Source organism: Symphalangus syndactylus, chromosome 11 (assembly GCF_028878055.3).
Source record: "Symphalangus syndactylus isolate Jambi chromosome 11, NHGRI_mSymSyn1-v2.1_pri, whole genome shotgun sequence".
Lineage (NCBI taxonomy): Eukaryota > Metazoa > Chordata > Mammalia > Primates > Hylobatidae > Symphalangus > Symphalangus syndactylus.
Genome location: NC_072433.2, coordinates 64,110,600 through 64,133,883, shown reverse-complemented (window position 1 = coordinate 64,133,883; position 23,284 = coordinate 64,110,600). Strand labels below are relative to the sequence as shown.

Here is a 23,284-nt window from a genome sequence, read left to right as displayed (position 1 = left end):
TAGATGCAAACAACAACACATGTAGACAAAGGAGACCAATTGGCAAGATCCTCTTTGCGTACAAAGTTTACCTGCAATTTCTCCAATAAGGAGATACCCACAAGGACTGTGGCACTTATTTAAGGAGGGCCAATGTTCAGCATTAAACCAAAGCAGAACCTTTGGAGACAACGTCACTCAAAGTACAAAATGGCATATGCACAACACAAAGGTCAACTAAAGTGGGGAAAAAGAAAATTCCTGGTTCCTCTGACTCATTTTGTGCTATACCACCACACAAAATGAGAAAAAAATTTTTTTGAAACTTAATTTTGGGGGAGGGGTGTTAGAAAAACCTATGGTAGTCATGACTTAGATTGGTCAAGAATATCTCCTCCTCATGAATCCATGGGCTAAACTTCATATTTAGAAATCTGTTTATTTCGTTGAATGGTTACAATTCTGGTCCCAGACCTGAGAGCTAAAAGCAACAGCAAAACATAAGAAGTTCTAACTTAGACTAAGCTAAGTCAACTGTACCAAGTGAGCATTAGACTCATTACCTTTCCAGGTAAATCAAAGTTCAAGTGAATTTTTTCACAGAATATTGAAATGCATTGAAATAACTAAGCAGGGGTAACTTTAAGCCTCTTTAATATGTGTTGATGCTTCATTTGGCTTTAAATGCCCCTCACCTGTTCTTTCTGTTTGTCAATGCCCAGGAAGAGAGATGTATCTCTTTTCAATGGGCAGTCAGACAGCTGGTTCATCTGTTTAGAAACATTGATCTACTAGAAAATACACTATACAGTCAAGTTAGGATGTTTACAAGTAATTATTATTCTTTCTTCCTTCCCTTCCCTCCCCCGACCCTCCCCTACCCTTCCTCCTTCCTTTCTTTCTTGCTTTCGAGACAGGGTCTCACTCTGCCACCCAGGCTGGAGAACGGTGGTGTGACCAAGGCTCACTGCAGCCTCAACTTCCCCAGGCTCAGATGAGCCTCCAGAGTAGCTGGGACCACAGGATCATCCAACACCTGGCTAATTTTTTGTATTTTTTGTAGAGATGGGTTTTGCCGTGTTGTCCAGGCTGTTTTCAAACTCCTGGGGTCAAGCAATCCGCTCGCCTCAGCTGCCCAAAGTGCTGGGATTATAGGCATGAACCACCATGACCAGCCAATTATGATATTTTCAATTACCAATAGTTGTCAGATTCATAAATTTTTCAGAAGAATAATCACCCTTCTTAAGGCAACTCTCTCAGTGGGAAGGAAAGAAAGCAAGCAAAGCTGGTGACAATGTTTCTCCCGTCACTTGAACTGAGAAGTAAAAAATTTCTTAGTTGGTTAAAAGCCAATCGCCAATGGTCAATTCACTTGAACTTTGATTTATATGGAAAGGCAATGAGTCTAAAGCTCACTTGATAGCAGTTGACTTAGCTTAGTCTAAGTTAGAACTTCTTATATTTTTCTGTTGTTTTTAGCTCTCACCCAAATATGACACATGGGAAAAGAAGCAGGCAAGTTTAGGAGAGAGAAGATAAACTAAGTTTTTTCCAGGATGAATATGAAATTAGGATAGCTCATTAATACAATTATGTAATTCTTTCCCAATGAAGGATGAGACAGGGGACATTACAGTAATTCCTGATAAAGAGATCTGAATGGCATTAGAAGGCTTTACTTGGGTTAGAATGTCAGTAGGTAATAGGAAAGAAGAATTCCTATATTTTTCACATCTAGTTTGAATGTAGTTATATCAGAGGCTGAGGAGAGCTACTTTCCAGCATGGGCTCCAAATAGTTTTCCTAAGAAATATAGTTGGTGTGTTACTTAGAAAAAAACTGATTACAGTTAGTTAAGGGGTGATGAACATTCCACAAGGAGGCATCCTTTTTAGATGCCTTCCAGACAAAATTATACGCGAACATATAGAACCGTTAAACTGAGTTATAAGGCTGAGTAATCCATCTACCAAATGGTGGATGTTTCAGTTTGGGAAAAGATAGACATCCTAGAACCAGAGGTGAAAGAGATAAGAATAAATCATCCTGTGCATGCCTGAAAACAACGCTCATAGCTCTATCTGGAGGTGAAAATCAGTCTTTAATTGCTTGGGATGCTCTTCTTTCTGGAATGGGTTGGCAAACTTTTTCTGTAGAGTCAGAGAGTAGCGGCTGGGTGCGGTGGCTCATGCCTGTAATCTCAGCACTTTGGGAGGCCGAGGCAGGTGGATCACTTGAGGTCAGGAGTTCGAGACCAACCTGGTCAACATGGTGAAACCCCATCTCTACTAAAAAATACAAAAATGAGCCAGGCATTTTGGCACGTAACTGTAATCCCAGCTACTCAGGAGGCTGAGGCAGGAGAATTGCTTGAACCCAGGAGGCTGAGGTTGTAGTGAGCCAAGACTGCCCTGCTGCACTCCAGCCTCAGTGACAGAGTGAGATTTCATCTCGAAAAAAAAAAAAAAAAAAAAAAGGCAAATATTTTCAGCTTTGCAGGCTATGGGTCTCTGAAACAACCACTCAGCACTACCACTGCAGCAGGAAAGCAGCCATAGACCTTATATAAATTAATGTGTGGCTAGATTTCAGTGAAACTTTATTAAGGTGGAAGGCAGCACAAGAAATTTACTAAACATGATTAGAATGAGTTCAGCAAGGTTGCAGGATACAAGATCAATATACAAAAATCAGTTGTATGAAAAGATATATCCATAAAAAACCCGGACATGAACGTTCATAGCAGTCTCATTCAGAATAGCCAAAAGTTGGGGGGAGGGGGTGGTGCAGAATACAGGTTCCATCAGTTGATGACTGGGTAAACAAAATGTGTCATATTCATACAATGGAGTATTAGCCACAAAAAAGTACGAACTGACAAATGCTACATGAATGAACTCTGAAAATATTATGCTAGGTAAAAGAAGCCAGGCACAAAAGGCTATGTATTGTGTAATTCTGTTTACATGAAATGTCCAAAATAGGCCAAAGACAGAAAGTAGATTAGTAGTTGCCTGGGGCTGGGGAGTGGGTGATGGGGATTGACTGCTAATAGGTACTGGGTTTTGTTTTGGTGTGATGAAAATGTTCTGGAATTAACTAGAGGTGTTGGATGTACAACCTTGTGAATATACTAAAAACCTCTTAATTACATACCTTAAAAGGACAATTTTATGGCATATAAATTATTTCTCAATAAAACGTCAATTGTATATCTATAAACTAGCAATAAACAATCCCAAAATATAATTAAAAAACAATATTTACAATAGAATAAAAATGATAAAATACTTAGGAATAAATTTAATGAAACAAATGCAAGCCTTATATGCTGAAAACTACAAAAAATTGTTGAAAGAGTTTTAAACTTGATTAAAAGGAAAGACACCCATGTACATGGATCAGAATATTGTTAAGATGGCAAGACTTCTCAAATTTATCTATAGATTCAATACGATCTCAGCTGACAAAAGTCTTGCTGCCTTTTTTTTCTTTCCAGAAGAATGAATCTAAAGCACTTCCTAGGTTTCTGAATTGGATACACAGGGATTTGACTATAGTCACCCAAATATGACATGTGGGAAACGAAGTAGGCAAGTTTAGGAGACAGAAGATAAACTAAGTTTTTCCAGGATGAACTTGAAATTAGGATAGCTCATTAATATAATTATGCAATTCTTTCCCAATGAAGGATGAGACAGGGGACATTACAGTAATTCCTGATGAAGAGATCTGAATGGAACAGAGAGGGACTCAAGGGTGACCAGATGCCAAGTAAAAGAGTGATCATTTCATTAACAGAAAATTTACTGAATTTTAAGGTGGAATCTCCAAGTTGGAAATATATGAGACTTGAAAACAAGTACATAGGGTACTACTAGACAAACATCAGGTTGGACTAAAAAAGTTTTTTTTTTTTTTCCTTAAGCTCTACTTCTAAGGCCACACACTGTCACACTAGTTTCTTAAAGATGAATAGTATCCTATAGATGACCTACAATGTGGTACAAATAAACACTAGCCTAGAATTTGAGAGCCACCTTGATCCTTGACACTAGGAAATAGTAGGTGCTTAATAAAAATCTACTAAAGGAATTCTGGATTAAAAATTAATTGTCCTTGGGTCTACCATTCTTTCCCTCTGTCTGAAATCTTACCAATGTGAATTTCCAAATCTGAAAAATGAGTATCAAACTGTATAGTCTCAAAGATTCTTTCCAGAGCTAACAATGCAGGTTCTGCCGTTGGATTGAGTAGGCATAACTAGTTGCCTAGCTTTGCCAACTGATCCCTTGTAGACTGGCTCACTGTACTTTATTTCATATGTTCAAAATTACTCTTTACCCCTACTTAATACTGTACAATCACAAAGGATTAGGTGAGAGAAAATATTAGTGTAAACATCTATTTATATCACTGGTCTACTCATATGAATAAATGAATCAATAGGCATGACCTGTATAAGGCACAGACTCCTCAAATATGACATTTTCTTAATGCCATCCATATATTGCCACTGAGCTCATCATAGCTTTCCAAAACTAAAAAGAAACATCTAAAACTTTTCCTAATTTCCTTAGCCATAGATGACAAAAAATTACAGAAATGTTAATTTGAAAGCAATACTTGTCTTAAAATTAAGAAAATATAATACCACAGAAATGATATTTAAAATACTTAGTTTGTGCTGAAGTAACAAACCAACTTACCTCTTTCAGATTTGAGCTCTTTTGCCTTCACAAGGGCATCATAGTATTTGTCAGCACACTCCGGGATTATGTCATTTGCATTAGAAGTGGAAGACTTCAATACAGACAAAATATCACTTGATTTTTTTCCTTCCAAACACTGATTAACATCAACCACCAGAGTAACCCCTGGGTAATTGAAAAAAATAGTTTCTTGTTAATGGTTATCTTCCACTTACTTCAAGGCATGCAAATATATAATTCAATGTTTTAGGAATGCATTAGTATCAAACATTTTTACCCTTTGAGAATATTTACCACATATGCCCAAGACAATCACAAATTCATCGACCAGTTTAGTCCGTAAGAAGAATTAGACACCATGAGAGTATGGTTTATTAAAAACAATAGTCTTTCCTTGTTACTCATATGTGGTATGAAGGCACTAGGTTTTGCTTGCTGTAGTAATCTATGAAATGGGGGTGAATACACACTAACAGTAGATATGTAGTTCTAACCTACGCCATTAACATGTATTTGAGAACTAGTTTTGCAAAGACATTTGTTTACTTTAGGATAAGCAAAATCCTTTTTAAGTTATGGAAATCTTGGTATTCTCTTGTATAGTGCTAATATATTTAGCCAGATTGTCATAAACAACCTAAACAAGTGTTCTAGAAAGGCAGAGCTGGTGGATATGTGCAACGGAGTCCTAAAACTTAATTCTGGAGCCATTTTATACCTAACAAGCATTTTATCCCATTGCAAATTTCTACCCCTCCTCATTAACAAAACATATTAAACTCTTGGTTGCCTAAGGAAAGTTAACTTAGTGAATTATTTCCCACTTTAATTCCAGGTAAGAATGTCCAATCAATAGGACTACAGTTTTCACAACCACTAAATGCACTGAGTTAGAAAAATAGAACCAGAAAAATGAAAGAAGCCAAGTTAAAATACTTCCTACATGAAAAACATCTTGATGAAAAAAGAAGGGAGACATGGATGCTTTTTCTTTTTTTCTTACACGTACATCAAACTCTACAAATATTAAATTACAATTTGTTGTCATCAAATTATGTTCACATGTGCATAGTACTATGAGGGTTAAAGGGGAAAGAAAAACAGAGATTGATTATCAACAACCTGGAGTCAAAGTCATGCAAACCTGGAGGGGCACACAGAGATGAAGGGAGAACTTCTCAGGCAAACTCCAGTGGTTGTTTTTTTTTTTTTTTTTTTTTTTTTTTTTGTATTTTTAGTAGAGACGGGGTTTCACCGTGTTAGCCAGGATGGTCTCGATCTCCTGACCTTGTGATCCGCCCACCTCGGCCTCCCAAAGTGCTGGGATTACAGGCATGAGCCACCGCGCCCGGTCAGCTCCAGTGGTTGTTGAACAAAAGGTATGGCAGTATGTTCTTATGCTAACAGAGGTTAATAGAAAATGGGTAGACATAGCCCTTTCCTCTTCTCCAGGAAAGCTTTGTAGAATAGAGAAAATAGAGTACTGGCAATTGAGAAGTTTGTGGTCCGAGAGAAGTCAAAGGAACAAGAAAATGACAAAAATTATCACATGAACTACATGTGACAGTGTCATCTAACCCAATAAAATGCAATTTTCCTTGAAAGATATTACAAAAGGCACACATTTCTTGCATATATTATCACTGAGTATTGATGAGCTGGTTCACAGGTCAATTTCCAGATAACTAAAGCTAATTTCTTTACGGATCAACTCTCATCTTAATAGAACCATTTTCGATGAAACTCTAAAACATGCCTTAGAGAAAATCCTAACAGGACAGTTGCTATTGCTCCTTATTTTACCCAAAGTCTCTGGTATAAAGTAGGTGCTTAATGTCTGCTGAGAGCTGCCAGAAGAGTCCTTGTCATTAAAATTGTGCTGTGCTATAATCCGGTGAGTGTTATTTTCAAGGACTATGGAGGTGTTTGGGCTTACTGGCTCCTGCACGAAATAGCCTTAATGACTCCTACGCTTCTTAGTTTTTCCTTCTTCCTTCACTGTCAGCTGTCACTTTTTAATGACATTGGTGTGCCTACCTATGGCAGCTTAAGCACTTTACTGCCTTGTGACTTGTGGCTTCTGATGTGCTCTAAGTCACAACCAACCAGGAAAAGAAATTACCAAAGATAATAGAGTTTTGCCTAAGAAAAGAATCAACAGTCTCAAAGTATCTATCTGAGGGGTGCTCAGTGGATAAAGTAGATTAACTTCAATGCGCTTGCTTTGAGATATCTATTTTGATTGCTTTTTTTCTTAATCTGTGAGTTGTAGCTAAATTCCAGATAGTTGAAGATATCAGATAGATGACTTTCACTCCAGAAAGTCAGGTATGTTTCTGCCAAGGAACAAATTAAGAAACCTCCCATAAATCTCCTAAGAGATCCAAAAAATGTTTGCTTTACATCTTAAGCCACAAACCAGCAGGCTCTCTTAAGGCACACATTCACAGTGGAGGTGATATAACCCCTAACGGGGCAAAAATTGGTTCCTGCAGTGAGGGAGTGAAAAAAATATCTTTATGTATAAAGTACAGGTCTACATATGGCACATAAACAGGTATACGATATATCTGTGGCATTAAAATTTCATGGTAAGGAGTGATTAGAGAAAAAACTGTCTAAAAAGATTCCTTAGGGTGCCACAATGAGAAAAAGGTAGAGAAAGACTGCTCTAAGGAATCAAAAGTAGAGGCAAATCTACTTTAAGCAAGCAAGATACTCCAGTGAATGTGAACACTGGGCCAAAATGAAAGGGACATGAGTTACTCTGCCCTTTTAAATTTTGCTGGTGGTAACATATTTGGGCCAACACATTTTCTTTTATCATATTATCTGAGAGTGTGTTTGATGCTTACAGTGTGTGACCAGAATCTATTTCAAGTCTTCATCCAAATAATGAAGAATGTTTTTAAAAGGTGAAATTCTTGTTGAAAGTCAGAAGATTCTCATAGGTAGTATTAACTTTGGAAAATCTTTTTTTGCTGTTTAAGATATAGTAAAAGAAAGTATATCAGCTCTTTAAGGGACAGGACAGAGGGAAAAGATAGGATTTTAGATGTGCAAGTACAGAGTACAAAATCATACATTTGAGAAATCCTCTTACTTAAAAGTCAATTAGAACCATGAATCTCAATCTGAAAAACAGAATCAACTTAACATTTGCAGGCCAAATGTAAGAACAATGAATATAAGAAAAATTTAAAAACCTTCTAAATCGGTTTCATTTCTAAGAGACAAATCATAACCATTTTAGGCTATTTGAATGTCTAAATTACAATCTACTTTCTCAGAAGTGTCTCTTCAGACTATGGCTTCCTTCAGTTTTATATTTAAGTTGAAATTTCTTATTTACACACCTCCACTTCATTATTTTTTTCTTAAGCCATGCTAGAAAGGAAAGACTTCAAAGTTCCTTAGGGAATAAAAGTTCAGGTTAGAGAAATACACACATTTTTCTAAGCTAAGGAAATAAAGCCGAGATGTTTCTCACAGATGCTTCCGAGGTTGAAAAGCCCATCTGTGGGGTAAGACAAAGTCATCTTAAGAGCCTTCTTTGACCTGATACAACAGAATAGATTCTAATTATGCCATCAGTTGGCAGGTTAATGAAATATACTTTTAGGAATCTTAATTTATATATGGAGAATGTTAGTATAGCAATTTAGAAGCTATTTCAGACTATCATGTGAATTTTCATGTTATTCTTCCTTAAAAACAGAGGGTTAAACAATTTTATCATTTGAACCAATGTGGGGATCCTGCCAGTTGCTGATTATGCCTATTCCAATTATGCACTCCAGAAGTGGGGAAGTAACCACAGCAGGGGTTTAGGGACCAACTGTGAGATGGATCTGAGCTAATATTCTATTGATCACCTGACCTCCATAAACCCCTACATTGACTGGTGGACCACAGTTATGTTTTGGGCCTCTTGGAATTAGTGTCAGTTCAGAGCAAGTGTCTACTAATTCCCAAAAGTCTGATTATGTCCTTTCTCCTAAGTACAGTCACCCTGGTAAAAGGCCATAGGCCCCTTTGGGGGAGGGGTGGAAGAAAGACTAACAATATAAATTTTTGGTAGTGTAGCTGAGTTTTTCCTCAAGGGGCCTGGCCTTCCCTTCATTTGAGGGGTTCTGGGTTTGTAAACTGGCCCCATTCTGGGAATTGATTGAGGGTCCATGACTATTTTTATGATTCAAGGTACACTTCTGTTTCCTTGGCCCAAAACTCATCCAGTTGTACAGATTAAGTAAGAATTGAATAGACTGCCAGTCTATTTCACTTCTAGTTGCACCATGATCAGCCAGCCAACTCCATAGGTCTCCTGTGGGTTCTGTTTCTATGGAAAACCCTGGTAACAATAAAGGCCATGGAAAGGAGAAAAAGGCATTTATTAAGTAGAAATGGTCTAGTTCTCTAAAAACCAAGAGAAAAAAATGATTTTATTCAATTATACAATTTGAGAGCTTAAAAACTATTTTTTACCTTCTGGATTTTGTTCAGCAACATTGTTAAATTTTGTTGGAGATAGAGTCAAATCACTGACAATAGGGCAACCAACTAATTTTGGTATAATGATGTGTCCAAGAACTAAAACTTGGTAAGAATCCAAATCTTCCAGAAATTAAAAATTGCACGACTTCAGGCACATAACCAAATCCAAAAAGGCAAGTTTCAAGAGCAAAGGAGGTGAGGGCTTACATTGTTTTGCTCTGTCCTCGTCCACGTTGGCCTCGTCAACGGCTTGCTGTATCTCATCCAGCCAAAGCACTTTGGAAACACTCTCAGAGTCCTGGGAACAATGTCACAGAATAAAAAGAAAGAAGAGTGAATGATGAGGAAACAGAATTAATAACTGCTTTTGAGGAGCCATTAAATCATAATTCCCACAAATTCTTAATCAGCAACTATTCAGCTCTGCCATGTACTGTACACACTCCTGATGAAGCAGACCCCAAACCCGACCACTTCCCTCTTCTTCCCCACCACTCTTTAGTCCAGCCCCCCATCATCTCCCAACTGGACAGCCGCACCAGCCCCCTAGCAGCTTCTGCTGCATCTAAGCTTGCCCTCACCACAGTGGCCCTCTACAGAGAGCCCAGAGGATCCCTTCAAAATAGATAGCTCAGTGCACCACTCCTCTGCTTAAAGCTCCCCAAAAGGCTTCCCTCGGCAGTTAGAAGGAACACAGGGTGCCTTTTCAGGGACGGTGGGGCTCCAACGGCATGGCCCTGCCTACTGCCTCTCTGGCTGCACCTCATACCCGTTTACTTCCCCCTTCCTGTTCTAGACCTTCACACGAGTCTCTTTCAGACCACAATACTCTACCCTCACTCTGTGGCTGTTGGCTTTTTCTTACCTTTCAGTTCTCAACTCAAATGCTACCTACTCTAAAAAGTCTTCCCAGGCTACCCTAGTCAAACACTCTCTCCCTCAATCAATTACTGTGGTTCCCAAACTAAGTGTCAAGGTGCCCTGGGGTACCATGGGATATTTTTAATTTGAGAAAAACACAGGGATTGTCGCTAACAATGTAGTGTAAGAGACAGATGTGTCAAGACATATAGCTAGGCATGGTGGCTTATACCTGTAATCTCAGCACTTTGGGAGGCTGAGGGTGGTGGACCACTTGAGGTCAGGAGTTCGAGACCAGCCAGGCCAACATAGTGAAACCCCATCTCTACTAAAAATACAAAAATTAGCCAGGCGTGGTGGTGCATGCCTGTAGTCCCAGCTACTCGGGAGGAAGGTGGGAGGATTGCTTGAACCTGGGAGGTGGAGGTTGCAGTAAGCCAAGGTCAGGCCACTGAACTCCAGCCTTGGTGACAGAGTGAGACTCTGTCTCACAAAAAAAAAAAAAAAAAAAAGAAAGAAAAGGAATTATAATACAATGTGATCAGGGCAAATTATATGCTGCAGACACATGATTCAGACATAGGTGAGAAAGGGTTAACCTATGGTAAAGGTGTTGAGTTGCAGGGGGAGCAAAGACTAAGTAGTTAAAGATAGCTTTACAAAGGAAGCAACAGCAGCAATGAAAATGTATTGCATTATTCCTATTATAGGTAAATATTCCTATTTAACTTTGGGTTGATTCTGATGGTCCTGCTACAAAAGCAGCACTGACAGATATTAAGTGGAACTTCCGGGTAGCAATTGTGTTTTATAAAATCTTGTCTGAGATGGAGAGTAAATAATTATCAGCAGAGATATTTTCAGGAAACATATGACATTTAACAAATGGGAACATTTTACCTATGTGTAGGAATAAGTGTCGTGTTCTAAATCCTAAGTCAAGACTGTGATGAATGAAAGGTAATGGATCTGGCACCGACTCCGTCATTTAAAACTTAAGATGGATGGGGCAGGAAGGAGAGGAAATAGTCACTGGTTCCTCTGGCAGGCTTCTAACACTATTTTCCTCAGAGGTTAAAGTGAGATAATGCATGTGGAAAGGGCTCTGAAAATGAGATAAACTATCTGTTATTTCATCCTGCAACATCTGGGCTAAAGGAGACCTCTGGGGAAGTGTTGGTGCCTGCTTCCACAATCACCTCTAGCTACGTGGCAGACTACAAGGGAAGCATCAGCAAGATTTTCCATTTCTTTCAAGAATGGATGGGGGAGGCTCAAACAGGAAGCCAGGTGGAAAGGGGAAGACTAGAGGAGGAAAAAAGAGACAGGGAAGCAGGAGCTAATTTTTCTCTGTTTCCAAGATCTAGGAGAACCCAACACTCCCCAGCTATAGCCTAAAAACTAAGCTCTATGAGTTCATTTATGTGTCTCAGTTCTTTTGAAGGGTATTTACCTTCCTTCATAACTTATCACTGTAGAAGATGCACCACATAGATTTTTACCCAGATGAGAAGGCAGTAACAATCTTACTTCAAAGCTTAAAGTATTAGTCTTATAAGCCAAACTGAAGAGAGAAATTACAAATCAGATGAATTTAAGTCAACAGTTTAAATTATGAAACATTGAACTAAAGGTTACTAGAGTTAAACGTAAAAGCAAAAGTAAAAGCTGAATCTTATCAATGTAAAGTCTGCTTTTTCTTATTTTATTTATTTTATTTTATTTTTGAGATGGAGTCTTGCTCTGTCACCCAGGCTGGCTCACTGCAACCTCCGCCTCTCAGGGTCAAGCTATTCTCCTGCCTCAGCCTCCCAAGTAGCTGGGATAATAGGCGCCCGCCACCACGCTCGGCTAATTTTTGTTTTTTTAGTAGAGATGGGGTTTCACCATGTTGGTCAGGCTGGTCTCAAACTCCTGACCTCAAGTGATCCCCCCACCTCAGCCTTACAAAGTGCTGGGATTACAGGCATGAGCCACTGTGCCCAACCAAGTCTGCCTTTTCAGTTGTTCACCAGAAGACTGAAAATAATAGTATATTTATGGGATGGCCACACCTCCACTTTAGTTAAACAGCCAGGTTCAACGTAAGAGTTACAAATGAATTAAATGACCAGAAACTAGGCCATGTGCAAATCAAGTCATAAATTCCTGAATTTAGATAACTCCCAGAAAAGTTCTAATGAAACAAAAAAATACCTTTGTCAATATTTTATGTTTTTTATTTCTGCAATATAATAGCATTCTATTTCAGTTTGTATAACCATATATTATGTAGTTGAAGTATTAAACACTGACCTTCGTAAAAATCTTGGTTTAATGTAGTTTAATCAAGATGTGAAAGGTTTCCGCAGATCATTTTCTTCCTAGCATATCCCTAGCCTTTAAGTCTCATGTGAAATTTGTATTTTCTGATTCTTGCTGCATTTTGTAAAGAGCAGGCTGTGGGGTGGTCAGGCTTCAAGTTTAAGTTTTATTAACTACAGCAAAATCTGTTATAATGCTTTTTTTTTTTTACTGTATATTAAGTCATACTCTACAGAATATAACAATTCATAAAAGCTTATATGTTGTACAACAATGTGAATGTATTTAACATTACTGAACTGTACACTTAATACTGGTTAAGATAGTAAATTTTATGTTATGTATATTTTACCACTATTAAAAATATCTTATTGTAGACTTATTCACCAACACTCATGGAATAAAGGGAGTCCTCATTTTAATGATGTGCTATGATTTTAGTTTAATTGAACAGCATTGTTTGGGAGGTTCCTCCAGTTATCTGACCCTAAGGGTTATTGAATGGCTCAAAACACATCAAGATAAGGCAAAAAAAAAAAAAAAAAAAAAGCCTGAACAAACCCCATCCTCACACGGCGAAGAAAAATCACCACTCAAAAACCAGGTTCTGGCCAGGCACTGACGACAAATTGAAATCAATATGACATTGATGGAAAATTTTCAAAGTGATTCACCGCTCAATTTGAATTTCTTAAAAAAGTTTGTTTTCCATGATTAATTTATAATTATGTAAACTGTTTAAGGATTAAGATTTGAAATAGCTGGGAAGATAAAGGAAAGGATAATTTATTAAGTAGAAATTACACTCTGGAACTGCATTTTTAAAACAGATAAGAAATGAAATATGGGACAGATTCAAAACTTACTGCTGCTCAACATCTGTTTTTGGCTTAGTTCTGTAAAGGCCTGTGTAATTTCTGCCATTCTTTAAATGCAAATATACTAGGGGAGAATTACAGCACCTATTCAGAATAGATTGTTGGGGATGGGTAAGAGTTAAATGCCTTTCTCCAGGGATAACGTAACACATTCAGAGGCTTGGCCTGAGCCATGCTTACTGAAGCATTGAGTGGATTACATCCTTTTCCTGCGGAGGACCAGGGCAAGTTTCCTGCCTGCATGGCACAGGAGAGCAAACTTCTACAGACAGACCAAGGCTTCCATTTGCTACTGACACATGGAACTGAATTGTGCTCCATGATTTTACAGATTTCATAAAGTTCAAGAGAGAGGACTCAGGTCATCAAAATGAAAGCCCTCATCTTTGCAGCTGCTGGCCTCCTGCTTCTGTTGCCCACTTTTTGTCAGAGTGGTAAGCAATTTTCTCAGAGGGTAGGATGGGGATGTGGGTTTCTGTTACAAATTAAGAGTCAACTGAACCAAGCTTTCTTTGCATCTCACACAAACTGTAAACCCCAAAGGCAGTTTGATCTTTATTATTAAAAGGTAGAATCATGGAAATGAACACCTATAGTTCATTCACTCTATTCAAACCTGGTCAAAGACTAAGTGTTCCCTCGTGGTGTTTAAAAATGTGTGGCGTATTCAAGATTTTAGATGTCTACAATTAAGTCAGGGAGCAATTTTGAAAGTCGTTTTTGTGTTTGTAAGAATTTCTCTTCTGGTTAAGCAAAGATGGCACTTTTTCAAGGGATTAAAATATATATCCTGTGTTTAAACCTCTTGGTGAGACAAAAATGGGAGAAACAAGAATACTGCCAGAAAGATAAAGTCACCTGCTTTCAATAGCTGGCAATGCTAATAAGTCAGTATTTCCGAAATCAATAACCTTTTTTGACTTTCAGTGGGGAATTCTCCCTACCCTCGTATATGATTTTTTAATTTTAAAAATAAGGTCTCCCAAATACTATTATTCAACTTTGAATGTACTTTCCACTTTACTCATCACAATGTTAGCCTGAAACCTCCTTCTTCCAAAAATAACAAATTTGGGATATGTCTGTATCTGTTACTCTTTGTTAGGTCACACACTGCAGTCAACATTGTTAGGAGTGGGAGAGGCAAAGACTGGACATAGCAAGGGAAACAAAAACAGAAAACAATGCTTTCTAAAGGAACATTGCTTAAATTCACATTTGGAATCCCTGAGTTGTTGCAGAGAGCTCTAAGAGAATCTGTGGTGATTAGCAGTAAGCACATGTGGGATTTATGAATATAATAAGTGCACGCTCTTTCTGGGAGTAGACGGGCCAATATGTTGAGAAGCAGAATTGCAAAAGAAACAAGGTTTTCGGGGGTGGTTCCTTCAAGATGCTAGTAGGGTTTGATGGAGGTGAAAACGGGCGCCTCTGAAGGAAACAAAGAGGCAGTGAATTTGCTTTCTTCCATAGGGGTGGGGGAGAAATGTGAAGGAAGAATGAAGCAAGCTTGTCCAACCTGCCTTATTTAATTGTGGTTTTGTTTTGGTTTAGGCTTTTAGCAGCCTGAAGCCATGGTTTTTAGTTTCTGTCTCTAGAGATAAACGGAAAAGAGGGATGAGGAAGGGGCTTTACTGGCTCAACTAGAAACAGAAACTATGAATCCGTGACTGTATTCTCTCCCTTGGATATCCCTGAGAGGCCGGAGTTGATTCCCTTTGGACTAGTTCTTCAAGGCCTTTTCCCAGATAGAAAAACATTTCTGAAATATTATGCCCAATGGAAGCCTCTATAAAGAATTAAAATAAAAAAATTTAACAGTGAGTACAATTCATAAGAAAAACCAGGCTCTGAGGAATAAAAGACTTATTTAAGTGGACCCAGATCTGGCATTCTCATGGAAAATGGAATCAAACCAACTTTTCCACAAAACACGGGCACTGTTTGGCATGTCTGGAGGCATGATATCTTGCTAAATCACAGAAATTTTCTGAAAACGGACAAACACTTGGTTTTTTTTTTTTATTAATTTTTTGCATACAAAAACAATAAACATTTTCTAAAAATACATACAAACAAAAAGATGCGTATCAAACATATTAGGAAGGTTGCACATGGGAAGTCGGGGAATAGAAATGGGGGTGGGAGTTAAAATAAATGAGAGAGGGACTTTATATGGATCAGTGATAATAACTCAATCCTCTATTTGACAAAGAAGAGGGAGAAGGAAGAGGAAGAAAAAGAAAGTGGGATAAAGGATCAGAAAGGGAGGAAAATAGAAAAAATTAGAGTATGACTCCAGGGTAGACCTGTTTTGTTGTCATTGAGTTGGTTGGTTGGTTTGTCTGTTGTATTCTTCATGTTTCGCCAAGTTGGCCAGACTGGTCTCGAACTCCTAGTCCGAAGTGATCAACCCGCCTCGCCCCCTAGAGTGCCGGGACCACAGGCGTGAGCCACCACGTCCAGCCCCCACATTGCTTCTGGCCTCCGTGGTAGACCACCCAGACGGAGCGGCCAGGCAGAGGAGCTCCTCACTTCTACCCAGACACGGGGCGGCCGGGCAGAGGAGCTCCTCACTTCTACCCAGACACGGGGCGGCCGGGCAGAGGAGCTCCTCACTTCCCAGACGGGGCGGCCAGGCAGAGACGCTCCTCACTTCTTCCCAGACGATGGGTGGCCGGGCAGAGGAGCTCCTCACTTCCCAGACGGGGCGGCCGGGCAGAGGCGCTCCTCACTTCCCAGACAGGGCGGCCAGGCAGAGGCGCTCCTCACTTCTTCCCGGACGGGGGCGGCCGGGCAGAGGCGCTCCTCACTTCTTCCCGGACGGGGCGGCCGGGCAGAGGCGCTCCTCACTTCTTCCCGGATGGGGCGGCCGGGCAGAGGCGCTCCTCACTTCTTCCCGGGCGGGGCGGCCGGGCAGAGGCGCTCCTCACTTCTTCCCGGGCGGGGCGGCCGGGCAGAGGCGCTCCTCACTTCTTCCCGGACGGGGCGGCCGGGCGGAGGCGCTCCTCACTTCCCAGACGATGGGTGGCCGGGCAGAGGCGCTCCTCACTTCCCAGACGGTGGGTGGCCGGGCAGAGGCGCTCCTCACTTCCCAGACGGTGGGTGGCCGGGCAGAGGCGCTCCTCACTTCCCAGACGGTGGGTGGCCGGGCAGAGGGGCTCCTCACTTCCCAGACGATGGGTGGCCGGGCAGAGGCGCTCCTCACTTCCCAGACGGTGGGTGGCCGGGCAGAGGCGCTCCTCACTTCCCAGACGGTGGGTGGCCGGGCAGAGGCGCTCCTCACTTCCCAGACGGTGGGTGGCCGGGCAGAGGGGCTCCTCACTTCCCAGACGGTGGGTGGCCGGGCAGAGGCGCTCCTCACTTCCCAGACGGTGGGTGGCCGGGCAGAGGCGCTCCTCACTTCCCAGACGGTGGGTGGCCGGGCAGAGGCGCTCCTCACTTCCCAGACGGTGGGTGGCCGGGCAGAGGCGCTCCTCACTTCCCAGACGGTGGGTGGCCGGGCAGAGGCGCTCCTCACTTCCCAGACGGTGGGTGGCCGGGCAGAGGCGCTCCTCACTTCTTCCCGGACGGGGCGGCCGGGCAGAGGCGCTCCTCACCTCTTCCCGGACGGGGGCGGCCGGGCAGAGGCGCTCCTCACCTCTTCCCGGACGGGGCGGCCGGGCAGAGGCGCTCCTCACTTCTTCCCGGGCGGGGCGGCCGGGCAGAGGCGCTCCTCACTTCTTCCCCGGGCGGGGCGGCCGGGCAGAGGCGCTCCTCACTTCTTCCCGGACGGGGCGGCCGGGCAGAGGCGCTCCTCACTTCCCAGACGATGGGTGGCCGGGCAGAGGCGCTCCTCACTTCCCAGACGGTGGGTGGCCGGGCAGAGGCGCTCCTCACTTCCCAGACGGTGGGTGGCCGGGCAGAGGCGCTCCTCACTTCCCAGACGGTGGGTGGCCGGGCAGAGGGGTTCCTCACTTCCCAGACGGTGGGTGGCCGGGCAGAGGCGCTCCTCACTTCCCAGACGGTGGGTGGCCGGGCAGAGGCGCTCCTCACTTCCCAGACGGTGGGTGGCCGGGCAGAGGCGCTCCTCACTTCCCAGACGGTGGGTGGCCGGGCAGAGGCGCTCCTCACCTCCCAGACGGGGCGGCCGGGCAGAGGTGCTCCTCACCTCCCAGACGGGGCGGCCGGGCAGAGGCGCTCCCCACCTTCCAGATGGGGCGGCGGCCGGGCAGGGGCTGCAATCCCAGCACCCTGGCAGGCCAAGGCAGGCGGCCGGGGGGTAGAGGCTGCCGCGAGGCCAGACCACGCCACCGCCCTTCAGCCCGGGCAACACCGAGCACTGGGTGAGCGAGACTCCGTCTGTAGTCCCAGTACCCCGGGAGGCCGAGGCGGGCAGAGCACTCGGCGTCAGGAGCTGGCGAGCAGCGTGGCCAAGATGGCGAACGCGTGCCTGCATCCAAAGGAGAAAAGGCAGGCAGCGGTGGCGGGCGCCGGCAGTCCCAGGCAGTCCGCGGCGCGGGCAGCAGCAAGCCGAGTAGATTGTAGCCTGGGCCAGAGAGGAAAGAAGAAAGAAAGAAAGAAAGAAAGAAAGAAAGAAAGAAAGAGAGAGAGAGAGAGAGAGAGAGAGAGAGAGAGGGAGGGAGGGAGGGAGGGAGGAAGGGAGGGAGGAAGGAAGGAAGGGCAACACTTGGTTTTAACAGCTTTTTAAAATCAGGCTAATAACTTGTATGGCATGCTCTTCAGGCACCATTGTCTGACTTTGTGCCTGTCTTTAAAGGCACTTCTCTTTGGGTGATGTCAGATGCAAGAACTTTTCCAAAATGCAAAAGTGAGCAGGTTTGTGTGTCACACAACACACCTTCAAATATCACCTCTAAATACAGGCATAGAAGAATGCTGCCTCCCACATTTTTCTTTCCTTTTCTTTGATCTACCTTTTCTTAAGTGACACCTGATTACCTCCATACCCCTCAGTTATCAGGACACACCTCCTCTATTTTACACCGTGAATTCAGCTTGTGCAATCTTATGGAAACCCTCTGCATAAACCTTTCACCCGGGAGCTAACTGCTAGAGATTAAAGCAGGAAGAGAAACTGGCTCTGAATGAAACACAGGTTACTAAACACTAACTTCAAGTATTCAATATGGAGGAATTTTGAGGCCATGGGACAAGACATAATGGCGCAGTACTGGCATTTTAAATTGATAAGAATGAGGTTTATATTTGGCATAGAAGTCTATCTTAAAGGTAACATTAGACATCTGAGAGAATCTATTTTCTATACATGTGAAAGGGTTACAAAAAGTTATATAATAATAAATGTTCAGGTTTGAGCTTTAAGATTTCGTTTTTGAAATTGCAGGAATTAGGATTATTAACATCAACATGCCAAGTAACACCAAATATGGATAGCATATAGTTGATGTGTTTCTGTCTACTAAAGAATTCATTTCTAACTTCTTAGGTCCTCATACCGATTTCATTTTTTGATTTTTCGTCCTTTGTTTCCTCTTCCCTTAAAATCTGTCATTACCCCTAAAGTCCACCTTTGGATTCTTTCTTCTCATAACTCTCCCTAGGCCATCCCAACCACTCCCACTAAAGCAAACGAGAGCCTCCATGTAGACTACAATAAATCATGCCTCTAATTTGGGCTCCTGGAATTTTGGACCCACATCCAGTCTTCTAACCAGTTGCTGGACGTTTTACAAACTAATATTCCACCAGCAACTCATCCTCAGTCAGACTAAAAACAGATTGTAGCTTCTCCCCGATCCTGTCCCCTTGCCTCTTCCTCCAACTCAGTTAATGGCATCCTCTCCCTCCAAGTCATCTAGAGTAGAAACCTGAGTCATTATTGCTTCCTGCCTCTCCCTCACTGCAACCCAAAGCCAATCAGACGCCAAGTCCCTTTGAGCCACCATCAGAGTCTCACGTGTTCGCCTCTGCCTTTCCATGACTACTGTTTTAGCTCAGTAACTCACTCAGCTATGGATGACAGTAGCCTCCAAATCAGGTCCCCTTGCCTCTAATTTCTTACCTTTTCAATCTATTCTCTACACTATTACCTAAGTCATCTTAAAAACAAGTCAAAATAATGGCTATATTAGTTTCCCATTGCTGCTATATCAAATCATTACAAACTGAGTGGCTTAAAACAACAGATTATATTGCTGGAGATCAGAGGTCTTAAAGTCAAGGCTATTGGTGGGGTTGTGTTCATTCTGGAGGCTCTAGGAGAGAATCGGCTATCTTGCTTTTTTCAGCTTCTAGAAGCTGCTTGCATTCCTTGGGTTATGACCCTTTCTTCCATCTTCAAAGCCAGCAGCATAGCATCTTCAAATCTCTGACTTTGACGACCCTCTTATCTTCCCCTTATATGGACTCTTATGATTATATTTGACCCACCAGGCAATCCAGGAAAATCTCATTTTAAGATCCTTAACTGGCTGGGTGCGGTGGCTCACGCCTGTAATCCCAGCACTTTGGGAGGCCGAGGCGGGCGGATCACGAGGTCAGGAGATCAAGGCCATCCTGGCTAACATGGTGAAACCCCATCTCTACTAAAAAAATACAAAACATTAGCCAGGCGTGGTGGCGGGCACTTGTAATCCCAGCTACTGGGGAGGCTGAGGCAGGGAGAATGGCGTTAACCCAGAAGGCGGAGGTTGCAGTGAGCCGAGATCACGCCACTGCACTCCAGCCTGGGTGACAGAGTGAGACTCTGTCTCAAAAAAAAAAAAAAAAAAGATCCTTAACTAAGTTAGATCTGCAAAATCCCTTTTGCTAGGTAAAGGAACATACTTGTAGCTTCCAGGAATTAGCAGGTAGAATCTTTGGGGGGGCTGTTATTCTGCCTAACACAATGGTCATTCTGCTGTTCAAAATTGTGTGTGCAATCCCATCATCTGTGAATAGACATATGATTTCTTAGGACAGTTTAGAGGCCCTTCAGGAATTTAGCTGTTACCCACTCTTTCAATTTCCTTTCTCAGCTGCAACTTATTAGCATAAGACAATGTATTTTTATGCATCTTCTCTATGAGTAGTGTTACTTACAGATAGAAATGGAATTTATTTAAAACTTTACATCGCTGACACGTGTACAATAAAAATTTGCTAAATCAACTTATCTGGCATTCCCAGATCCCATGATAGCCCACACTATGCTTCTGTCCATTCATCACCAGCAGAATCTTACTAATTAAATTCCATCTTTTTATGAACCTTGCTAGTCTTGGCTCAAGTTTATCTTTTCCTTGACATTTTGCTCAAACATCCGAATCTATAAGTATTGTCTGAATGCCTGTATAGTTTATAGTCAACATGCCTATAATGTTCTGATGGGCTATTTTTGTTTCTTCTAATAGTATTATAAACACTTTACATACAAGGATTGATCATTTAGTTTTTGTTTCTGCATGAGATAGTGTTGTTCTGGGGCATATGATATGTATTAAATATTTGCTTGTTGAGTGCCTAATCTACAATAACTTTTTAAAATAAAAATGATCTACAATCACAGAAATTATTTATAAATAATTAAACACATTGTTTTCTTTTCTCTTGAACTATAAATTTATGTTAATACTTTCTTTCAATTACAGGCATGGAAAAAGATACAAACAACTTGGCAAAGCCAACCTTACCTATTAAGATCTTTCGTGGAGCTCCCCCAAATTCTTTTGAAAAATTCCCCTTTTCTGCCTTAGAAGGCTGGACAGGAGCCACGATTACTGTAAAAATTAAGTGCCCTGAAGAAAGTGCTTCACATCTCCATGTGAAAAATGCTACCATGGAGTATCTGACCAGCTGCTTAAGTACCAAACTGATACCTGCCATCTACCTCCTGGTGTTTGTTGTTGGTGTCCCGGCCAATGCTGTGACCCTGTGGATGCTTTTCTTCAGGACCAGATCCATCTGTACCACCGTATTCTACACCAACCTGGCCATTGCAGATTTTCTTTTTTGTGTTACATTGCCCTTTAAGATAGCTTATCATCTCAATAGGAACAACTGGGTATTTGGAGAGGTCCTGTGCCCGGCCACCACAGTCATCTTCTATGGCAACATGTACTGCTCCATTCTGCTCCTTGCCTGCATCAGCATCAACCGCTACCTGGCTATCGTCCATCCTTTCACCTACCGGGGCCTGCCCAAGCACACCTATGCATTGGTAACATGTGGACTGGTGTGGGCAACAGTTTTCTTATATATGCTGCCATTTTTCATCCTGAAGCAGGAATATTACCTTGTTCAGCCAGACATCACCACCTGCCATGATGTTCACAACACATGCGAGTCCTCATCTCCCTTCCAACTCTACTACTTCATCTCCTTGGCATTCTTTGGATTCTTAATTCCATTTGTGCTTATCATCTACTGCTACACAGCCATCATCCGGACACTTAATACATATGATCATAGATGGTTGTGGTATGTTAAGGCGACTCACCTCATCCTGGTGATTTTTACCATTTGCTTTGCTCCAAGCAATATTACACTTATTATTCACCAAGCTAACCACTACTACAACAACACTGATGGCTTATATTTTATATATCTCATAGCTTTGTGCCTGGGTAGCCTTAACAGTTGCTTAGACCCATTGCTTTTTTTTCTCATGTCAAAAATCAGAAATCACTCCACTGCTTACCTTACAAAATAGTGAAATCATCTTAGAGAACAAGGACAGCCATCACAGAGAATGTCTGTTTTCACGGACAACATATGCATAGTGCAAGGAGCTCCATTTCCGAGCTCCTAAGAAATATACTTCAAAGGTCAAATGTTACAAAAGCATTAGTAGTTTGTTTGTTTGTTTTTGAGACTGAGTCTCACTTTATCACCCAGACTGGCGTGCAGTGGTACTATCTTGGCTCACTACAACCTCCGCCTCCCAGGTAAGCCTCCCAAGTAGCTGGGATTACACTACCATGCCCAGCTAATTTTTGTATTTTTAGTAGAGATGGGGTTTCACCATGTTGGCCAGGCTGGTCTTGAACTCCTGGCCTCAAGTGATCTTCCGGCCTTGGCCTCCCAAAGTGCTGGGATTACAGGCATGAGCCACTGAGCCAGCCAGCATTGGTAATTTTTAAAAACACTTTATCGGTATTTTAAAAATGTTAATGCAGGAGAAAAGATATCACAACTCTTTATGGAAAATGACATTTCCATTTGTCTTATTGCTACTTCAAGCTCTTTAAATCGCCATCTTCCCTATTTCTGTGAGTGGTGTTGCCATCCTTGACATTTGACATCATTTTTTATTCTTTGGTCTCTTTTGACTTTCATGCTGGTGGCTGCCTCACCAACTGATTCTATCTTCGTAGGGTCCCTCACCAGGGTCTTTTATCTAGTTTCACCTTTGCCTTCTTTTTTCTTTTTTTTTTTTTTAATAGAGACAGTGTCTTGCTTTGTCACCTGGCTGAAGTGCAGTGGCCTGATCATAGCTCACTTTAGCCTCCAACTCCTGGGCTCAAGCAATCCTGTTGTCTCAGCCTCCCAAGTAACTAAGACTACAGGCACGCACCACCATACCCAACTAATTTTATTTTTTATTTTTTGCAGAGATGGAGTCTCACTGTTGCCCAGGCTGGTCTTGAACTCCTGGTCTCAAGTGATCTTCCTATCTCAACCTCCCAAAGTGCTGGGACTACAGGCATGAGCCACTATGCCCAGCCCACCTCTACCTTCTAACCATTCTCTCCACTGCCAGCCTACCCTCCGCTTCATAAGTCCTGCCAGATTAATCTTCCTTAGATATCAGTTAGGATACATCACTAAAACATCTCCACTAATTCCACTGCTTCTATAATAAATCATAAATCTTTAGCCTGGCATTCAAGGCTAACTTGCTAATCCAACTTCCCATTAAACCTTGCTTGTGATATAGGCACCAACCAAACCTCTTGCTCTGCTGTATCTCCACTCTGCCTCAGACTGAAAAGCTAGTCCTAATGTCTTTGCCTTAATTCTGTCCATTTTTTCAAGTCCTTGAAGGACCATTCTTCCCTGATTCTCAGGCTAGAAGTGTCACTTTTCTTATCTGTACTTCCAAAGCACTTT

General features: G+C 42.1%; 2 protein-coding genes across 7 annotated transcripts in view; one reads left to right on the top strand and one right to left on the bottom strand.

Annotated features, from left to right (window-relative positions):
• IQGAP2 (IQ motif containing GTPase activating protein 2) overlaps positions 1–23,284 on the bottom strand; it is a 329,635-nt gene that overhangs the window by 75,674 nt on the left and 230,677 nt on the right. For all 6 annotated transcript variants that reach the window (XR_008661060.2, XM_055299013.2, XM_055299014.2 and 3 more), the window contains 2 exons: positions 9,396–9,486; positions 4,692–4,859 (listed from right to left, as the gene is read on the bottom strand). Coding sequence is in view for 5 of the 6 variants with exons in the window: in XM_055299013.2 (XP_055154988.1) it covers positions 4,692–4,859; positions 9,396–9,486 (259 nt within the window). In the remaining variant the exon portion in view is untranslated. The remainder of the gene's footprint in view (positions 1–4,691; positions 4,860–9,395; positions 9,487–23,284) is intronic.
• Positions 13,602–21,884, top strand: F2RL2 (coagulation factor II thrombin receptor like 2). Its single transcript, XM_055299042.1, has 2 exons — positions 13,602–13,665; positions 20,824–21,884. Exons 1-2 carry the CDS (start codon positions 13,602–13,604, stop codon positions 21,882–21,884), a joined length of 1,125 nt encoding a protein of 374 aa, XP_055155017.1.